Source organism: Eretmochelys imbricata, chromosome 9 (genome assembly GCF_965152235.1).
Source record: "Eretmochelys imbricata isolate rEreImb1 chromosome 9, rEreImb1.hap1, whole genome shotgun sequence".
NCBI lineage: Eukaryota > Metazoa > Chordata > Testudines > Cheloniidae > Eretmochelys > Eretmochelys imbricata.
The window spans coordinates 84,507,493-84,530,364 of record NC_135580.1 but is presented as its reverse complement, the minus strand read 5'-3'; the positions used below and the strand labels follow the sequence as shown (position 1 = coordinate 84,530,364).

The window sequence follows — 22,872 nt, the reverse complement described above, 5'->3', positions numbered from 1 at the left end:
ATCCAGCAACCATTCCTCGGGGAGGCGGCATTCCTGCAGTGAGCGAAAAAACCCCTTCTGTCACTGCAGGAGGCATCTCCCCGACTGCGACACAGCTGTGGTGCTGAATCTGTGCCTCTACAGCACCCATTGTGTGGACATGGCCCACGTATAACAAAGAAGAATCTGGCTCCTGATAGATTCTTTTTAAACGCTCTTCATAAAAAAAATTAATAAAGTTTACCAACAAATCTGCAAACTACTGCCACATTTACACTTACGCTGTACTGTAAAATTGGGAAAAAGAAAAGGAGTCCTTGTGGCACCTTAGAGACTAACCAATTTATTTGAGCATGAGCTTTCGTGAGCTACAGCTCACTTCATCAGATGCATACCGTGGAAACTGCAGCAGACTTTATATATACACAGAGAATATGAATATGTTTCATATTCTCTGTGTATATATAAAGTCTGCTGCAGTTTCCACGGTATGCATCTGATGAAGTGAGCTGTAGCTCACGAAAGCTCATGCTCAAATAAATTGGTTAGTCTCTAAGGTGCCACAAGGACTCCTTTTCTTTTTGCGAATACAGACTAACACGGCTGTTACTCTGAAACCTGTAAAATTGGGAATTGTGCATTTATGTTGAGACTATTCCTTGCGCTCTATTGCCACAAACTGTGATTTGAAAGACCAAAAATATAAGGGAAGCACAAATGTACTTGACACGATAGTGTTTGTGAGTGATGTATGTATTCATCAAATGGCTTCCAGCCTTGGCTGAAAGATGGGTTGTACGTCTCCTCAGTTTGATGTGAATGAAGTGTGGCACTTACTATGTTGTGAGGATCTTAAAAGGAGTATGGCTTCTGGTCTCTGTGTAAACTGATCTTTGAATGAAATCCCCTTCCACTCTGAAAATAAACCATCAACTTGGCAGCTAATGAAGTTACTTGAATGTGTGTCAAAGCAGGACAAGGGCAGTCTGCCTGAAACTAGAATCACATCTGCTTGTTGAACCAGATGGAAAAACAAAATGCTATTGCTATCCTTATCCTGCATCTTAAGTCACTTTTTAGACATTCCCTGTGAGAGAAGAGAGAATTAAAGTTAATGCCAAGACTAGAACTCAAAGGATAGCTGGAGCTACCGCCATCACTCTGAAGTGGGGATCATGAGCAATGGACCAGTTTTGGTGTATTTCAAGGGTTCTCAAACTTTCTTGCACACCTTCTATCTACAGAATTACTACACAAACCTAGGAGTGGGGAGCCAAAGCCTAAGCCCCACCACCCTGAGTGAGGGAGGGGATGGAGGTGGGGGGAAAGCCAAATTCCAAGGGCTTCAGCCCCAGGAATGGGCCCTGTAACCTTAGTCCCGCCACCCAGGGCTGAAACCCTTGGGCTTTGGCTTTGGCTCCAGGCGGTGGGGCTTGGGCCTCGGCTTCAGCCCTGGCCCCCAGCAAGGCTAATGCCAGCCCTGGTGACCCATTTAAAAAAGTTTGAGAACTGCTGGTCTATTTAAAACTTTTTTCACCCTTGACTTCTGGAGTAGAGAGAGAAGTTATGCCTCCTGCCCGAATTCTCTCAATATTCTAGAAGGGAAAGGGGGCAGCAGAAGCTGACAACACAATTATTTCCATATAAAAAGCAACTGGAGCTGTGTTTCAAGATACCTTATCTGACAAGAAGTGTTTAATGTTTCACTGTTACCCTATATCACAGATGCCAGTAGGAGTTATTTGAATTGTTAAACACACACAACTAGCAGATGTGGAATACTGGAAAACAGGAACAGTCCTCTAAATACATATTTTTGACTATTTACTTCACTGATGAGGGCCAATAATTCTCCACTGGTTTGGGTGCTATAGATGTAAAGAACACACTCAAGCTGGAGGTGTTATTTTCAGCTCAGGTAGATGTACGTGTGCTAGGTTTGAACACACTAAAAATAGAAGCGTACCTGCAGCGGCATGGGCAGTGAGATGGGTTAGGCACCTTGAGTACAATCATTTCCCTGTAAGTCTTATTCTCTGAAAACAGTAGGAGACTAATATTCCTAGGTTCTTGTGACTTGTGGAAACTCCTATATCAAAACTCTGATACTATTAACTCTAGCAGCAGGGGTCTCTCCTACCATCTCCAATTAGTTCCTTTCTAAGCAAAAGGTAAAAAGTTATAGAATTGAAAAAATAAAGCAGTTACATTTTCTATACTTGGAAACTGAGTTTGGTTCTGCAAAGACTAGCTCTTCCCCTTGAACCTCAGGACTGAATAATTTTCTCTATTTGTATTCTTCACAATGATCAAGTTGACCAGCAGAATTCTGGATCGTGAGTTGTCAGTGAGCCACAAACACTGTATTTTTCAATGACCGCATCCCCACTCACTTATTTTCACAGATCACAATATCATTCTGCCTTCCTCCTCTCTGAATCTAAAACACAGTAGCCTAACTTGGTGGGCTACAGCACTGAGTATTTATCTTAAGAGAACACAGCTCTTCAGAAAATCTCCACGTTAAGAAGGCAGCTTCTATAGAGCTAGGTGATTAAGGTATACATTTAAGAAACTTATCTCCTCCACCAGAAGCTGGAGATCACTCAGTCAAAGTTGGTGGCTACCTTTGAATGGACAAACCTCATACATTCTATGATAAGATCTGCAAGAACACAGTGTCTTTTCATCAGACAGATGCCCACTGTCTTTATATGGAGATGGCTTTTGGGCCCTACGGTTGGTACCACATCAATAATTTAGTGCCTTATCCAAATTTACTGTTTAAATGAAATGATACTCAGTGATCAGTGATACTCACCATGGGGGTGGTGATTGGGGAAACTGTCTAGTACAAGTTATGAATTCTGGTTGATTTGTGGAGTTATGGAATGTTACTATGAAAACTGCTGTTATCATGAATACCGATATAGATCAGATATATGCGAATCCTCCACTTCAGACAGAACCTGCAGTGGGTACACACCAGGCAAGACACAATGGGGCATACTTAATGTTAATGATCATGCTTTGATCACACAAAAGTTATGCTAAAAAATGGATGCATCCTAGGGGAAAACCAGCTTTACCCATCCTCTGACGGTGCAGAGTTGTGGGGGGAAGGAAAGTTACCAACCACAAAACAAACAGCAACAGAGAGAGCCAGACAGGAAGAGGGAGCACTGGACAGAAGAAAGCAAAGTCACAAGCTGGGGGAAGGAAACTTCATGAGGGAAAAGCTACCCTATACGTAACAGCCTGCGCTGCCTGCCTTCCTGGAACAGATGGCCTCCAAGGACTCCCAAGAGACAGAGACAAACACCTACAAGATCTCTATCAAGCATTCTTAAAACTACAATACCCACCTGCTGAAGTGAAAAAACAGACTAACAGAGCCAGAAGAGTACCCAGAAGTCACCTACTGCAGGACAGGCCCAACAAAGAAAATAACAGAACGCCACTAGCTGTCACCTTCAGTCCCCAACTAAAACCTCTCCAGTGCATCATCAAAGATCTACAACCTATCCTGAAAAATGATCCCTCACTCTCACAGATCTTGGGAAACTGACCAGTACAGCAAATACTCTCCAACAACCACACAACAAAAACACTAACCCAGGAACCTATCCCTGCAACAAAGCCCAATGCAACTCTGTCCACATATTTATTCAAGTGACACTATCATAGGACCTAATCACATTAGCCACGCCATTAGGCTCGTTCACCTGCACATCTACCAATGTGATATATGCCATCATGTGCCAGCAAAGCCCCTCTGCCATGTACATTGGCCAAACCGGACAGTCTCTATGTAAAAGAATAAATGGACACAAATCTGACATCAGGAATCATAACATCCAAAAACCGGTAGGAGAACACTTCAACCTCCCTTTCCACTCAGTAAAAGATTTAAGGGTGGCAATTTTGCAAAGAAAAGCTTCAAAAACAGACTCCAACAAGAAACTGCTGAGCTTGAATTAATATGCAAACTAGATACCATTAACTTGGGTTTGAATAGAGACTGGGAGTGGCTGGGTCATTACACATATTGAATCTATTTCCCCATGTTAAATATCGTCACACCTTCTTGTCAACTGTCTAAATGGGCCATCTTGATTATCATTACAAAAGTTTTTTTCTCCTGCTGATAATAGCTCATCTTAATTGATTAGCCTCTTACAGTTTGTATGGCAACTTCCACCTTCTCTCTCTCGCTCTGTGTGTGTGTACCTATCTATATATATATATATATCTTCTCACTATATGTTCCACTGTATGCATTCGATGAAGTGGGCTGTAGCCCACGAAAGCTTATGCTCTAATAAATTTGTTAGTCTCTAAGGTGCCACAAGTACTCTTGTTCTTTTTGAGGATACAGACTAACACGGCTGCTACTCTGAAACCAAGAGACAGGTGATCTAACAAGGCGCATTGTGTTTAGGATCTTAGTTATGATCTATAGGATCTGACTCTCTTTTGCTTTATATGATTAAGTAAAAGAGTAATTATATGTTAGACTTGTGAAGCATTTAGCACAGATGTTTTGCACATAAAATGGTGGTTAACCTTCCATAACTGTAGCTCGTCATGTGCTGCATATGTCCTTTGCACTCTAGGTCTGCATGTGCCCTGAGCACAGTCGCTGGAAATTTTCCCCTCAGTGGTACCCAAAGGGTGTCACACGCCTTAGTGCCGGTATAAAGCGACAATCGACCCCTCAGTTCCTTCTTTCCAGAAAACTCTGATGTAGAGGGGCAGGTCGTGGAATGGACACGCACAAAACATCTCAAACAACAACAGTTACAGAAGGTTACTAACTGGTTTTTCTTCTTTGTGTGATTGCACATGTGCATTCCACTCTAGGTGACTCCCAAACAGTTGGCTAGGTGGAGGAATCGGAGTTCATGGACACACTGACTGCAGAACAGTTTGCCCAAATTTGGCATAAATCTCTGGCCTGTTGAGTGATTGTGTAATGGGAGGAGAACGTGTGCACTGATGACCAGTTCACTGCTTTACAAATATCGTGAACAGGAATCTGCGCTAGGAAAGACAGATGTGTCATTTGAAAAAACAGATCGGTTATCCACCCAGGTTTGGAAAGTTGATACTGCTGCAAGGTGAACCTTGAAAGAGGAGATTAGCTTAGACCTGCTGCTTCAGGTGCAATAGATATTCAAGTCTTTCTTATCAAGATGACTCCATGGGCGAGACTCCATGTTGCAACGCCCACTTTGAAAGGTAAGTAGTCCTGGTGGAGGGCTTTCTACTACCTGACAGAATCTGAGAAACTTGCTTTGAGCAAGCCTGCTCGCTGGGATTTAGCCATGAAGCTTCCAGGCTGATAGGTGAAGGAAGCTCAGGTTTGAGTGGAACACCGACTGTGGTCCTGAGAGATCAGGTCCTGGGGTAATGGAAGCAGGACTGGTGTGGCCACTGAGAGGCGCAGCAGAGTGGAGACTAATGTTGGCAGGACCATGCTAGGGCTACCAGAATGACCTGGTCTTGGTCCTGCTTGATCTTTAGCGGTACTCTGTGCATGAGCAGGATAGGGGGAAAAGGATAGTAAAGATGTCCCATCCACAGTAGCGGAAAGGTTTCTATAATAGAATCCAGAGTGTGGCCTTGTAGGGAGCAGAACTGGGGACCCTTTCTGTTGTACTTGATTGCAAACAGGTCTACGTGGGGTGTCCCCCACTGCTGGAATACGTCCCTCACCACATCCAGGCGAAGGGACCACTCTTGGTGACTGGAGAAAGACCTGCTGAGGCAATCTGCCAGCTCATTTTGTGTTCCTGGACAAGAGAGGCAAGAGCAAGCTCCTCCATGCCCGGTGAGATAAAACATGGCTGTAGTGTTGTTCATGAGAACAAACAAGTTTCTGCCCATAATGTGGGGCATGAAGGTCTGACAGGCCAGGTGAACTGCTGTGAATTCCCTGACATTGATGCGGAGTGAAAGTTCCTCCGGAGACAAAAGGTCACGAGTTCTGAGGGGCCCTAGATGAGCTCTCCACCCTAGTGCTGACATTGAGACCAAGGTCATTGCCGGTTGAGGGTGTATAAAGAGAATGCTCACACAAACAGCGAGCAGATCGAACCACCAATTCATAGATACTAAGGTCAGAAGGGACCATTATGATCATCTAGTCTGACCTCCTGCACAACGCAGGCCACAGAATTTCACCCACCCACTCCTGCAAAAAACCTCTCACCTATGTTTGAGCTATTGAAGTCCTCAAATTGTGGTTTAAAGACTTCAGGGAGCAGAGAATCCTCCAGCTAGTGATCCGTGCCCCAGGCTACAGAGGAAGGCGAAAAACCTCCAGGGCCTCTTCCAATATGCCCTGGAGGAAAATTCCTTCCTGACCCCAAATATGACGATCAGCTAAACCCTGAGCATATGGGCAAGATTCACCAGCCAGATATTACAGAAAATTCTTTCCTGGGTAACTCAGATCCCACCCCCATCTAACATCCTATCATAGGCCATTAGGCCTATTTACAATGAATATTTAATTACCAAAACCATGTTATCCCATCATACCATCGCCTCCATAAACTTATTGAGTTTAATCTTAAAGCCAGATAGATCTTTTGCCCCCACTGCTTCCCTTGGAAGGCTATTCCAAAACTTCACTCCTCTGATGGTTAGAAACCATCATCTAATTTCAAGTCTAAACTTCCTGGTGGCCAGTTTATATCCATTTGTTCTTGTGTCCACATTGGTACTGAGCTTAAATAATTCCTCTCCCTCTCTGGTATTTATCCCTCTGATATATTTATAGAGAGCAATCATATCTCCCCTCAACCTTCTTTTAGTTAGGCTAAACAAGCCAAGCTCCTTGAGACTCCTTTCATAAGACAAGTTTTCCATTCTTCAGATCATCCTAGTAGCCCTTCTCTGTACCTGTTCCAGTTTGAATTCATCCTTCTTAAACATGGGAGACCAGAACTGCACACAGTATTCCAGGTGAGGTCTCACCAGTGCCTTGTATAATGGTACTAAAACCTCCTTATCCCTATTGGAAATACCTCTCCTGATGCATCCCAAGACCACATTAGCTTTTTTCACAGCCATATCACATTGGCGGCTCAATCATCCTATGATCAACCAATACTCCAAGGTCCTTCTCCTCCTCCGTTACTTCTAATTGATGCGTCCCCAGCTTATAACTAAAATTCTTGTTATTAATCCCTAAATGCATGACCTTACACTTCTCACTATTAAATTTCATCCTATTACTATTACTCCAGTTTACAAGGTCATCCAGATCCTCCTATATGATATCCCTGTCCTTCTCTAAATTGGCAATACCTCCCAGCTTTGTATCATCTACAAACTTTATTAGCACACTCCCACTTTTTGTGCTGAGATCAGTAATAAAAAGATTAAATAATATTGGTCCCAAAACTGATCCTTGAGGAACTCCACTGGTAACCTCCTGCCAGCCTGACAGTTCACCTTTCAGTAGGACCCGTTGTAGCCTTCCCTTTAACCAATTCCTTATCCACCTTTCCATTTTCATATTGATCCCCATCTTTTCCAATTTAACTACTAATTCCCCATGTGGCACAGTACCAAACGCCTTACTGAAATTTAGGTAAATTAGATCCACTGCGTTTCCTTTGTCTAAAAAATCTGTTACTTTCTCAAAGAAGGAGATCAGGTTGGCTTGGCACGATCTACCTTTCGTAAAACCATGTTGTATTTTGTCCCATTTACCATTGACTTCAATGTCCTTAACTACCTTCTCCTTCAAAATTTTTTCCAAGACCTTGAATACTACAGGTGTCAAACTAACAGGCCTATAGTTACCCGGATCACGTTTTTCCCCTTTTTTAAAAATAGGAACTATGTTAGCAATTCTCCAATCATACGGTACAACCCCTGAGTTTACAGATTCATTAAAAATTCTTGCTAGTGGTCTTGCAATTTCAAGCGCCAGTTCCTTTAATATTCTTGGATAAAGATTATCTGGGCCCCCGGATTTAGTCCCATTAAGCTGTCTGAGTTTCGCTTCTACTTCAGATATGGTAATATCTACCTCCATATCCTCATTCCTATTTGTCATGCTACCATTATCCCTAAGATCCTCTTTAGCTTTATTAAAGACTGAGGCGAAGTATTTGTTTAGGTATTGGGCCCTGCCTAGATTATCCTTGACCTCTGCTCCATCCTCAGAGTTTAGCGGTCCCACTTCTTTCTTTTTCTTCTTATTTATATGGCTATAGAACCTTTTACTATTGGTTTTAATTTCCTTTGCAAGGTCCAACTCTACTTTACTTTTAGCCTGTCTCACTTTATCCCTACATGTTCTGACCTCAATAAGGTAGCTTTCCTTGCTGATCCCTCCCATCTCCCACTCCCTGTATGCTTTCTGCTTTTTCTTAATCACCTCTCTGAGATGCTTGCTCATCCAGCTTGGTCTACAACTCCTGCCTATGAATTTTTTCCCCTTTCTTGGGATGCAGGCTTCCGATAGCTTCTGCAGCTTTGATTTAAAATAATCCCAGGCCTCCTCTACCTTTAGATCCATAAGTTCTTCAGTACAATCCACTTCCCTAACTAATTTCCTTAATTTTTGAAAGTCAGACCTTTTGAAATAAAAAACCCTAGTTGCAGATTTTTTTGTTAATCCTTCTGTTCAGTTTGAACTGAATTAGCTCATGATCACTTGAACCAAGATTATTATCCCCTACAACCATTTCTTCTATGAGGTCCTCACTACTCACCAAAACCAAATCTAAAATGGCATCCCCTCTAGTCGGTTCAGCAACTACTTGATGAAGGAATCCATCAGCTATCGCATCTAGGAAAATCTGAGCCCTATTATTACTACTTGCACTCGTCCTCCAGTCTGTATCTGGGAAGTTAGTCTCCCATGATCACACAGTTTCCATTAGTATTTACTTTATTAAAAACATTAAAAAGGGCCCTATCCATATCCAAATTAGATCCCGGCGGTCTATAGCACACCCCAAGCACTATCCCAGGGGAGGCTCTAATAGTTTTCTTCCCCAATGTAATTTTTGCCCAGACGGACTCTGTCTTATCCATTCCATTGCTTCTTATTTCTTTACATTCTACCTCATCATTGATATACAATGCTACTCCACCACCTTTACCTTTATTTTGGTCTTCCTAAACAGCACATACCCTTCAATACCTGTAGTCCAGTCATGACTACTATTCCACCATGTTTCTGTTATCCCTATAATATCTGGTTTCACTTCCTGCACCAGTAGCTCTAGTTCCTCCATTTTGTTACCTAGGCTCCTCGCATTGGTGTACAAACATCTTAATTTTTGCTATTTGGCCTCACTCACATTTTGTACCATATTAGGCACGGTCATTCTACAGCCAGTATAACCTATTAGACTGGTATCCACACTGCCCTTCCTCCTTGTATACATTCTCCTACCCACAGCTGTATCCTTTCTTACTTCATTTTCTTCCCTCTCAATGCTAAAATCCGGCGTGGAGATTACCTGGACAACTTCCAACCATCTTCCCCAAATTCCTAGTTTAAAGCTCTCTTAATCAGTTGTGCCAGCCTCCATCCTAGAAGTCTATTTCTTTCCCTACTCAGATGAAGTCCATCCCGAGAGAACTGTCCTCTGTCCATGAATGCCTCCCAGTGGCCATACATCCCAAAGCCCTCCTTATAGCACCACAATTGAGGGAGACGAGAACCCCAGGAGGTTCTGTGAGTAGAGTGTCCAGATGGTGGTGGTTTGGTGAGTACACTGAGGTCAGCCATGTCTGGAGAAACTTGAGGGGCCTTGCATGTTGTACCACATAAGTACATGTGACCTAACAGTCTCATACAATTTTGGGCTATTGTGATTGGATGACCTCTGAGGTGTGTTATCAGGGATGTGCTATACTGGAAACATCCCTCTGGGAGGTAGGCCCTGACCTGAGTAGAGTTGAACACTGCTCCAGTGAACTCTATCCTTTGTGCCCGAGTGAGGGTAGACTGCTCTACATTTATCAGAAGGCTTAGGGACTTGAACACTACCTGAGCCCTGGACCAGCTCTTGTCTAGTCAGTCATCTAGATAAGGGTAGACCTGCACCCCTAAACTTCCTCAGGAAGACTGCCACTATTGCCATACATTTTGTGAACACCCATAGAGCTGCAGACAGGCTGAATGGGAGGACCATGAACTGTTAGTACAAGTGGTTCACTACGAATCTGAGGAACCTTGTGTGTCCTTGGTGTATGGATATATGAATAGGCATCTCTTTAATGGAGGATGGCATACCAATCCCTGGGATCCAGAAAGGGAATAACTGTTGAGCTGACACAGGTCTAAAATCAGTCTGAGACCTCCCTTGGCTTTTTGGATTAGAAAATAATGGGGGTAGAACCCCTTCCACAGCTCCCACCCAAAGCAGAGATTGAACCTCTGGGGCCAGAAGCTCTTTGTGAGGAGGGTCACTGAAGAGGGGGAAGGAGGGAGGGTGGGAAAGAGGGGCAGAAATAAACTGGAGGGTGTATCCCACTTCCACTGTGCTCAACACCCAAAGGTCCATGGTGATACAGGACCATATGCTGAGCAAGTGGGAAAGGCTAAAGGCAGTTTGTAAACAAAGGAGAAACAGGGTCTGGCATAGAAGTGTAGAACAGAAAGGGACCTCAAAAAGTCTTCTGGTCCAGTCCCGTGCACTCAAAGCAGGATTAAGTATTATCTAGACCATCCCTGATAGGTGTTTGTCTAACCTGTTCTTAAAAATCTCCAATGGTGATATAAAATCCTCCCTAGGTAATTTATTCCAGTGTTTAGGAAAAGCTTCCTAACTGTCAGCATAGTTAATGTCCAACCTAAACTGCCCTTGCTGCAATTTAAGCACAGTACTGGACAGGCTGTTGGGGCCTACAGTGCTTCCTTGAAGGCGCTGATGTGTACAGTTCAAGGGACTTAAGGGTTCCCCTGGAGTCTTTTAATCCATGAAGCTTCAACAAGTACATCCTGCAGCGTTTGCTGGACCTCCTGTGGGAGTCCCAAGGACAGTAGTAATGAACTCCTGCTTATGTCCACTGCCAAAACCATGGACCTGGTTGCTGAGCCAGCCACATCCAAAGTGGCTTGCAACGAGACACTTGCCACTGATTTTCCCTTGTCCACCAGTGGGGAGTACTCTTGCCTAACCTCTTGTGGGACCAAGTCTTCGAACTTCTGCATGGAGTCCAACATGTTAAAATCATACCTGCCCCGCAGCGCCTGTTGGTTTGCAATTTTGAGTTGTAACCCTCCTAGTAGAATAAATTTTCCTACCAAACAAATCCAGTTTCTTTGAGTCCTCTGATTTTTGGGGTTGCACCCTGATAGGGTGACCAGATAGAAAGTGTGAAAAATTGGGATGGGGGGGCAGGGTGAAGAGGTAATAGGCGCCTATATAAGAAAAAGACCCAAAAATCAGGACTGTCCCTATAAAATTTGGGACTTCTGGTCACCCTACACAATGAATATGCCCTGGAAACTGGGGGAAACCCCCACGGATTCCAAAAGGGCCACTGGACTGGCGTAGGTCCCCAGTGACCTCCTGGCCATGCACTCGATAGTAACCCTGAGCCTGGGCAGCAGCAAATGACTCCAGCACAGTATTGGTAGTGCTCTGTGTTGCAGATGTAGACACTCATCTGGTACTGGACTCGAAGGTGCCTGTGTAAGTGCCAGAGTCAACGGTGCCGACTTCTGCAGTACTGAGCCAGAGGAGTGACCTGGTTTAGATCTAACTCGACTCTGGTCCCCATGCCTGGCCATCTTCGTTGGTGATTGGTGCCAGGACTCGGGTATGGCAGGAGAAGCACTCCTTACCAACGCTGAGTCACTCAGTGCCGAGACTCACCAACCTGGCTCAGATGGAGGTCTCAGTGCGGTTCCATGAGCAAAAACTTCAGCCTGGCCTCCCGATCCTTCTTTGTGCAAGGTTTAAAGTCTCTGCAGATTTGGCAATGGTCCCCACCATGAACTTCACCTAGGCACTTGCAGCTTGAGTGCGGGTAGGTCAGGAGCATAGCCTTGTTGCAGGAGGTGAGGGCTCAAAGCCCGGTGACCGAGGCATGCCTCAGCACCAGAGAACGGACTGCTAAAAACTGCTAAATCACCAAGTTACAGAACTTCACTAAAACTAATTACAACTAACTATACAAATATAAGAAACAGACCACTGAGAGAGCCTGCCAAAGCAAGGTCACTGGAACTGCTATCCACCACAGGTGGTAAGAAGGAACTGAGGAAGTGTGGGGTCAGGTGGGTGATTTATATTGGCACTATAGGTGCATGGCATCAGAGGGCACCTGAGCCGCCCTGATGGGTACCACTGAGGAAAACATTTCTGGTGCCTGTGCTTGGGGTGCTTGCAGACTTACAGTGGAATGCACATGTGCAATCACTCGAACAGGAACTACAGTTCCTCAAGAGAAAACTAAACTGTAATCAGAAACTTCACTCCTTTAGGAGGAAGTTCTAGGAGAGGGTGTGTTTAAGCATGGGGGAGTCTGAAGGGTCAGCACAGCACTCAGGGGCTAAGCAGCTTGACAGCGGGTTCCTGCTCTCAGAAGAGGGTGCCAGAAAAAAGGTTAGGGTTTCAACAGTAGCCTAGGGAACTGAGAATTGGAGCATTCAGGCTCCAGAGGCGTAAAACACACAAGAGATGCAGAGACACAGAAAGTTTCCCTTCATAACAGTCCAGTGGGTAGCCAGCAAAGGAGCACGTGGCCAGATCTGTGATACTGGGATCTTACATCTACTTTGGATTGTCACACATGAAAATAAAGGACAGACACTTTGTCCTGCCTGTTAGTTTCTTTTCTCCTAGTTTCAGTACTTGGGGTGATATACATGGGACAAGTATTCCTACATCTCTCTCTCATGTTGCTATATTAAAATAAATGAAAAAGAGTGGCTGTCTACAAAAAGATGTGGGAAGTAATTTTATATTTAGCAGTTACTATACTGGTATCACTGTTGGAGTAATGACATCTGGAGCTTTCTACAGAGGACTGGCTTTTGTTATGAATGTCAGTGACAAATCTGGTTCTGCCGCTACCTGCATGCAGAAAGGAGAATCTAAATAGGAATGAGACACACAAACTAGGAGAAAAGAGAATTAAAACCCAAACCTGTCTTTCCTTTTAAAGTGTCTAAGATACTTCATAACAAATTTTTAATCTATGGGGACAATCCAAAATTAAATCAAGTGTTCAGTAGGAGGCAGGAAATTTCATGCAGTTTTAGTAGAGAAACAGGTTCTGTAACACAGATAGACCAAATTTGACTTTTGCTCAAAGACTGAGTCTGAGCAATAATGCTTTGTATAATATATTGGCCTAGTGTGGGTGATCATGACTTTCTGTAGTGGCTGTTCTCAGCAACCATGCAACCTGATACTTAGTTCAGTGCTATAGGTGGCCTATGCTTTAGTGCTGAAGATCCTAAGTTCTGTTCCTTCTAATGTATGAAGGTGGGTGCTTACCACGGGGCTACCCTGAAAATCTGAGAGAGAAAGAAATCAGTGGCTTGCTAAGGATGCATATATTACTCTTGCTGTGCCTTAACAGGATCTTTAAGTTTTAGTTCTGCAAAGGAGTACTAATGAGAGATTCTTCTCCATGGTTCTTTCGGGAACAACATGTCCTGGGGTATTGTGCTAAATGAAACAAAATATGCCAAATGGACTTTAGAAGGCCTTATTTTACTATAGCCTCATGGCCCGTAGATGATGAACTTATAGAGAAAGGTCTTATTTGAATAGACATAATGGCTTGAGAAGAGTATTGACAGCATGATGGTTGACTGAGGTAGAACTTCACTACCACCTTTGGAAGGAATTTAGGGCAAGAGTGTAGCACTACCTTATACTTAAACCGATTCAGTCACTGAGGCTTGAAGGGAATTAAGTGTCTAAAATGAAGTAACTGTCACCAAGGAAAAATCTTTCTAGAGACATTTTATCAGCTTTCCTGTCTCCAGGAATGGTAAACTATTACCAATGGTATCTTTGGAGAAGTGAAAAGGACTTATTTGTATTTCTTTTTTCTCTGACTCTTAGTAGATAACCACCTGACCAAATTGAGAATTCTGCAGTCTTTCAATTTTGTAATTTATGTATTTTTCAAGTGTATAACAATGTACCTCTCTAGGTGCATGCAGAACTGCCCCTATAAAACCACATTTCTACATCATTCAGTTGACAGTGTGTCCACTACAAAGGAGAAGGTAATTCTCAAAGCACTAAAAGTCAACAAACGCTGCCTGGTTTGTGTGGAGGGAGTGAAGTCCCCAGCCCAACAATATAGGGACTGTCAGCCTGATTAACCCAGCTGTAGGGGTAATGTTATGTAATGTATCACCTTCCTTTCAGAAAGGCTGGGAGGGTACTGTAGTTTCCTAGCAGGGGCATATGAAGCACCTGCACAAGCTGAACTTTAGAATTTTGAATGGTGACAGTGCCTAATCTCCCTTGAACCCATGAGGGGATATCTATTACACTCAGTGCACTAACTTTGAAAACTAAGGGCTACCACACCCCTATCGTTTTTCCAAGTTGCAATCTTTAAGCAGCAGCATGAAATAAAATACACAGAGGACTCTTGGAAAGACATACATTAAACAGCAGTTCATTCTTCCCTTGCTGAGTGGTGTTAACTCCTGTTACGATTAATGGAAGTTACAGACACACACCAAAAGAAGAAAGGACCACTGTTGCAGAAGATATTGTTAAATCTGTTATTATGAAGGAAGACTTTACCATCAATATTTTAGCAGATGTCTACAGGAAATAAACAAACTGGGGCAATATTGAAATAACAAAACATATCTGTCATGTATCCCCTAATACATACCTGGTCAGTTTTATGGTTTTCCTGAACTCATTAGTAATTGGAGCTTTGTAGCCTCCTTTCCTCAATAAGGAATCTATGGTCTGAATATGGTCCCATCCTGTTGAGTTTTATCAGAATAAAAATCAGCAAAGAGCATGTAATTAAACAGACTTTACATTAAAATATTACTTCATGTTATATTTTTGCATCTACTCTGCTGAAGTCCATTATAAACATTCCCATAGATCTGTAACAAGTAAATTCCTGTGTTCCTAAGAACAGCTTCTTGCAGGAAGTACCACATACAGGATTCTTCCTACATCAGAGTAAGTTTATTGTGCAAAGCAAAGATCTTGCACATAGTTTAAAAGTAGATCCAAGACCGCCGCGTTTTCTGGATATGGGGAAACAAAAATTATATCCTTCCAAAGTCTAAAAGCTGTAAAAGAAAACGAGGACTTCATCCTACTATGGCAAGGTCATATATCACAGTAATCCTTTAAATCGTATTGAAATAAAATATATAGAACCACTTGAAAATCAAGTTTCTATTGGAAATATTGCATGTAAGCAATCTTAACTGGCTCAAAATGTGCTTTCAGAGGTGCAGGTGGAGGATAGAAAAATCCTATCCCTCATCATCAAATGGTATGGGGTCTCACAGACCTCTCTGTAAGTGCCACTGTTAACTTTAACAGTGATTTTTCCAATTTCAGAATTACAATATTAAACAGTTTGCTGGCGGTTGGCTTATAAATTTTTGGAGTATTAACCCATAATTATTTTAGGTTAATTATGGTTCTCACCCAACAAGTCTTTTACACTATTTTAAAGCAATATATAAAGATCAAATTTTGAATACATGGTATCACAATAATATGTAGAAAATGAACTGTGCATCTTTTATTTATAAAACTGTTAGATGTGTTATTTCAGAAGTACACAATTGCTTAGATTATTCAGATAGATGCCTAACAAGACTAAATATATCATTTTGCTTTGTCTGTTTAATAAACCACATGTATAAAAACCTGTTTTTTTTAAAAGAACCCAAAATTATATATATAAAAATTTTGACCTAAAGAAGTTCACATAACAATTACATTTTATAAATATAGTGAAAGCTGTCTTAAGTGACCATATAAGGGCTCAGCAAAAACTGAAAGATGCAGATCTATAAGTACAGAACAAACAAAATTGTACTGGAAATCTTAGGGATAATTTTAAGTGGTCACTTGTAGACAAGGAGTTGTATAGTCAAGGTGATCCTTAGTGCAGATTCTTCTTTATCTCTTAACACAACAAATCCAAACATAAGAAGGCAAATGCAAAAACAATGCAAAAAATGAAAAAAAACCCCAGAGTCACGGCTAGAGGAGAAAACGTTAGTAAGTAGTTAGCGGATCAGCACCATATACTGGTATTAAACAGAACTAGTGTATATTGTTCTTTCAAATGATGAACTTACAAGTCTGTGCATCTTTTAAAAGGGACACACTTTCATTTACAGAAGTATTTTGGGATATTCAGTATGAAACCAACTCCCTTCTACCCACCCAAGAAACAATGGGAAGCCAAAGCTCTTAAAGAGGATTAAGTGCCTGCAGTGAGAGCCTAACAAAAGAAAAATTTGCAGGTTGCGAAATAACTCCATTGTTAAAATCCATGAGCAGTCATCCCATCACTAAGTTAAATGAGTTTTGCATTTCACTGATTGTAGCAAGTTGGGTGTATGAAAAATGGCAGCTTTTAATTCGCACTGTACCACCCCCTACATCTTTTATTTTGCATATTGTTGCTACTTTACTGTTTGTTTCTGACTTCCTTAACAAACTGTTACAATTTACTGAAATCTTCTCAATAACGGGACTGATTTTATATAGGCATGTAAGTGGCATTTATAAGAGTCATTCCTTACAGTTAAGTATTGCTCCATCATCTGACATCAGTGCAAGGTCAAATATTGCATTTTAGGTTTATATGTATATTTAAATTCTTCACCAGATCATATGAAATAAAGTGCAACAATGACCTTGCTCCTTTGCAACCTCCGGTAAGTAGGTGGCGGTGCGTTTTGATCCTTTTTCATTGATGAATTCTATTCTAATGCCATGTACACCCACCTGAAAGAAATTGGCAGTTTTATTAGTACATTTAAAAATAATACAAGAAATTTCTAATGTGAAAAATCACAAGATGTGAGCCTTTTAAAGAAAGGTTTACCCAATTTTAGATTTTTTTAAAAAACATTTTCCAGGTAATTCCAAAGTGAATTTAGCCCTCTTTAATGGCGTCCAACTGACAGCCTGGTCAGGGCAGTGGCAGTACAAGCATGCCCTACAATTCCCCACCAAAGTACTTCATCTCTGACCTGAAGGGAACACCATTTGAGGGGAGAGTAGTTTGGTCTCCATGCCCATTCAGTGCTTGACCTCTCTTCTGATCCTGCCAACAGGGGTGTTATTAATGGATGTGAACACCTGTCCACCAAAAAAGTGAACCAAGGTCACCAGTTCCATTTCCTAGGCAACCAGTGTTGTGGTCTAATGACTTGTTGCCATGACAGCCGGGATCTTATCTGAACTGGCAACCTAATGGTGAAAGGTTTGAGCTATTACCAATCCCTTGAGCTTTCCAGTCCATGAAATTTCCACTAATGTATGAAGAAGAGGTGTACAGGAATGAAAGGTATTTCAAAGCTTTGGGAAGCTAATCAACTTCAAATTCATATTTCCATACATTACAAGACTGTTTCCTAGTGTAAGGTCTACTGCCTACGATGAAGAAACCAACATTGCTGACAGACAGGAGCGACATGCGACTTTCATGAGATGTTCCAAATTCCTATAAGAACTAGGCTGGATGCTCTTTCGAGGCACTGTTTGCAAAAATAATGCGTGTGTACACAGCACTTCCCTATTTTCAAGGGTACAATAATTCTGCTGTAAACACATGTTCTTGATCAATTTGTCATAAGAGGCCTCCAGCTAGGAGTGAAGTTTCTTACCAAAATTTAATAAACAGTTTTCAGTTACTTTTAAGTTACACAAAAGTAAACAAAATGTTAGTAGCCTCAGATTTTTATTCTTGTGCTCCTGTAAATAAGATTTGTTTTTACTTAAATTTGGAAGTCTTCAGGTGCATGTGGAAACATGAGTATTGTGTGTTTAAAAGCTTATAGTGTTATTTGGTTTAGATACCTGTTTTTTGGCACAAACTAATTTGATTTCAACAAAAAGTATAGAAAGATTTTTAGAATAAAGACTTACTCTAGAACAACTGCATGGCAGCCAAATTCAAAACCAAGGATTAATATAATGGAGCACATAGGCTCTCCAGGGCCAACTGTCCAATTAATACACAGATATTTCAAGGTAAATATTACACAGTTACTTTTGCTCTAGCATCTTCATATGGCTATAAGTGTGGGGTGAGGGGTGGGAGTTTATTCTGGCGACCTTGACTTGCAAATCCTCCTCCTCTTTATCAGTGCACCATGTCTTAAATATGATGAAACTTTTCTGAATGAAGATGTGAATCTCTAACCTCCTTCATAACAACTGGTCTCAATTAATCTCTTACATTTCTGAACCTAAACTTTCAAGTAAGCAGGTGTAATTTTGTTTTAGAAGCCAAATCTTACTCTTTGAAGGTGTAATTCAGAACCAGACTGTTCTATTATGGCAAACTGAAATTTGGGAATGAAAAGTCTTTAAGCAGATCTCGCCTAATTTATTCTAGGATCAAGGAAACCAACTAGTAACTTTATTCAAACTGTAAGACCACATCTGAATAATGGGAAACTTCACACTAATACAAAGTGATGCACATCAACATGGTCCATCCATGTGAAGCTCAGGTGCCCCCTTTTATTAGTGTAGCAATTTTCATCTGTTTTTTTTCAGATCAAATTTGCAAGACAAATTGATTAGAGCAGAAAAGTAATTACAGATTGAATTAACTGCCAAGATAAAACCCAAAATGTATCCTGACCAAAACATTTGTTTACATACAAACACTACCAGTTTTAAATTTTCCTACATACCAGAAACTGAAAAAAATCTATCAGTCCTCAAACACAACAACTGCAACTCCTTTGAAATCTCTTTATTACAGCACGTAGATTGGGATCGGGGTCCTGTACAGTCTTTGCATATTGTCTAGAACAGTGGTTCTCAAAGCCAGCCCACTGCTTGTTCAGGGAAAGCCCCTGGTGGGCCGGACCGGTTTGTTTACCTGCTGCGTCCGCAGGTTCGGCCGATCACAGCTCCCACTGGCAGCAGTTCGCTGCTTCGGGCCAATGGGGGCTGCGGGATGGGCGGCCAGCATGTCCCTTGGCCCACGCCGCTTCCCGCAGCCCCCATTGGCCTGGAGCAGCAAACCGCGGCCAGTGGGAGCTGCAATCAGCCGAACCTGCGGACGCAGCAAGTAAAGAAACCGGTCCAGCCTGCCAGGGGCTTTTCCTGAACAAGCGGCGGATTGACTTTGAGAACCACTGTTCTAGACAATATGCAAAGACAGTATAGAATGGTCACTGCCATGAACAGTTTACAATCCAATTTAAGAAAAGGCTCAACAAGTGGGTTTAGCAAGCAATTTGAGGTAGAAAGGGGAGGACAGACAAGTGTAACTACATGAGCCTGTCAAAGTTACGTAGCCTAAGGAGCATACAACATGACCCCTGATTCCATTTTAAACCTTAACTTTGTTTTAACTTTTCCTATTTCCAATTTGTACAAAAATATTTTATTTAGCCTCTGCGTATGGTAATTTTCAGGTTATTATTATTAATCTACCTATTTTCATGAGGCTTCTATTAGGAAACTCACAGAGCAGTCACCCAGGGTATTGGTGGTGCTGTGATAACATGTATACACCCTCATCACTCTTCTTGCCTGCTTTATGATAGTAAGCTCGAAGGGTATTGACATTCTCATTGTTTTAATTCATAAATGACAATATCTGTTCTTAGGATCCATAAAGGTAAGGAGAGCAGTGGGATTAGAATCTAGATGAACAGATGATGTGATACATATTCTCACTGCAGTCACACCCTGTATTTGGTGGTGGGTTAGAGAAGTGCTAGAATTTCATCAGTGTTAAAGCTCTCATTTTACAGAACCTGAGGTACATTTCAGTATACAAGGGAACAATGAAAGATTTTAGGATGGGTTTAATTTCAACTCATTAAGTTTTCTGTATAAACTTTTTTGAGGAAGTATGTGATTGCTTCACTGATATGAACAGATACAATTATAGTAATTGGTGGAAAAAATGAACGTACAGAGCTGTCTTGTGCTATCACCACCATGCTGCACAATTAGGCATTTGACAGTTTCATAGTACTTATGGTATATATTCAATTACTCAAGGTATTTTGTAAAATATGTTTTTATTTTAGCATGTCTTCAAAATCAAATTTAAAAATTTTGTGGAATATATAAAGTTAGGTCCACCTTCCTGTGCTAATATCCTGTGCAACAGAGGTGATCATGAGAACATATAGTTTACAATATTCATGAGGAATTAACCAGAAATACAGTAAAAGCTTTGTTATCTGGCATGTTGGGGGAATAGCGGTTGCCGGTTAATCAAATATTCCAGTTAACTCAGAGTTACACTTTACCAATGGAATACCAATTTTCAAAGAATTACAATACAATAAAATGAATAAAGTATAAAATACAGTAGTGCAGTACACAAGTATTCGCCAACTCAGTAGTAGTGCTGCACTGCAGCGTGGTTGGTGTCTTGAAGCACTTAGGTGTATACAGATAACCTACGGTATAGAAAACTTATCTTATGATATTATAGATCACTATGGGCAGTGCATGATGTACACCCAGATCACTAAAAATACACAACACTAAAACTATACTGAACATATTTGATCTTTCTTTGGTGACTCAGAAGGCACTTCAAGGCTCTTGCCTCAAGGTTATCAATTATCATTGTAGATGTGGAAGGTGTAGTACATTGGGCTGAATCTGTAATGGCCCGATAACACAGCCTGGAAACTGCTTTTTTGAATCAATCCCTGATATCAGCTTGCTGTCTTCTGCCTCTTTTGCATAAAAGTAGAGTGCAGAATGTGCAATTGCATAACTTTCTGGGCAATATACTAGTTCCCATTACTAGATTGGGGATTTGTATTGGGAGATATCAGAAATGCCGGATAATAGAGCTTTCCGGTTGATAAAGTGCCAGATAACACAGCTTTTACTGTACTGATGACGTGCTGAATATGATTCAATATCCAACCAACAAATAATTGCACTCCAACAGAGAGTAAACATAATTCTCATTGATGAGTAGATTGTGCGTCATAACCAATTAAATGGACTGACAGAGTTCATGGAAATGTCTTGCTCTATTTATGATGTCCAACACACTTCTGACATATTACTAACCCTGCCCCACAACTACACAAGAACAGTGCATTGGTATAACTTAACTTGTGAATTTAAACCACTAATAGCTAACAACTGCCAACCTCTGCATGGACATTCTTCTTTTGGTGTAAGTGGGGTTTTTTTCAGTTTAGCTTAAGTTGACTGCAACAGGCTTAAATTTTGGGTGGTTGTTTTTTTAAAACTCTCTCTTGGGTGCATCTGTTCACTAGAAACTCTAAGATTATGATCTAATTTTGTACAGAGTGATGAAAAGCCATCTCTCAGTCATTACTATTAACTTTCATCTCATCATCAAACCCCACAGCCAGAGTCTCAGGAGTCTTCTACAGATTGGTAGCATTTCATTGAAGGACAACAAATTCAGGATAAAGGACCATTTCACATTATTTCAGGAACCAGAAACTGACAAAATACTGGCCATTAAGTAGCCTGAATTTATGACAGTATGCTTAATGTGGAACTACTGAAGAAACTTGGCTAATTTTCTGTGCTGCCTGTATTCTGACTTTTCTTGATGTCAGGAAGGCTTGTTTCAATATCCCAAAGCTTTCTCAAGGAATCTGAATCACTTTGTGGTAAGAAGCCACAGATGATCTTAAGAGGAGAAAAAAATGACTAAAAGGAAATGTACTGGGGAAACCCAGCTGTGATAGGATGTGAGTGACAGAGAAATGATAACATAGCTTTTGCTTCCTTCGGTATTTTCATAAAAGAGAAATGCAGAAAATGTATAAATTAGTTTGTCTTTCACACATTAACAAGGTATCTACTCTCAAATAACCAGCGTCTGTAGTACCAAAGCTTGCTTCCTGAAACATTTAAGCATATTTCATACTTGTCCTATCCATTTGTAGGATTCAATTTTTTCCTCCCAGGGACTCCTGATACAGCATCCTGAACCTCTCTCCTGGGGTAAGGGATTCAGTGGCCTGAGATGCAGAATGGATAGGAATCCCCTCTTTTTTTTTTTTTAGGATCTAAGCAAATCAAACAATTTCCTTAAAAAAAAAAAAAAAAAAAAATCTTGAAACCCACTGTACTGTTTAGTAACCTAGCAGAACATGTTTTAAGTGTTTGATTTCCTCTGTGGAGCATTGTACTGTAAGGAAATGCCTCGCTAAATAGTTTAAAGATTCCCACTCTGACATGAGTTGAGAGTAAAGGAATTCAAGAGCAATAAAGCTACGAGCAAAAAAATTAATAATTTTGGAGAAGAGGGAATTGCAGAATCTGTGCAGGGCAGGGATGACCTTAGTGGAAGGGTAAAGAAATCAGGAAGGTGATTGTAAGGTGGGTGAAGGGAGAAATAAAACTGAGTTTGCTTTGGTGATGGATGGCTGCAAGGGGAAATGGAATGGGAGAAAAAGTCCCATCAGATACACTGGAGGATGTGAAAGGCTGCAGATCTTACTGCCTCCATGTCAGCAGCATTAAACAGTTATTTTACTTCCATGAGCTGCTTCCCCACTTGCCCTCTGGTGTCCACGTTCTCTACTAAAGAAGTATTATCATTCAAAAACATATCCCAGAATTCATGACACTGCATGTCTCACCACCTTTCTTTGATGGAAAGGCTGTGACACTCCACATAAGTAGACATTGGACAGGGGTAGTGGAGAGATGTCTCGTGGGAGGAAGACTCTGT

General features: G+C 41.4%; 1 protein-coding gene across 2 annotated transcripts in view; it reads right to left on the bottom strand.

Moving 5' to 3' along the window:
* Positions 1-22,872, bottom strand: part of AMMECR1 (AMMECR nuclear protein 1) — a 103,953-nt gene that overhangs the window by 5,588 nt on the left and 75,493 nt on the right. For both annotated transcript variants that reach the window (XM_077827299.1, XM_077827300.1), the window contains 2 exons: positions 16,847-16,937; positions 14,836-14,932 (listed from right to left, as the gene is read on the bottom strand). In XM_077827299.1, coding sequence (XP_077683425.1) covers positions 14,836-14,932; positions 16,847-16,937 — 188 coding nt within the window. The remainder of the gene's footprint in view (positions 1-14,835; positions 14,933-16,846; positions 16,938-22,872) is intronic.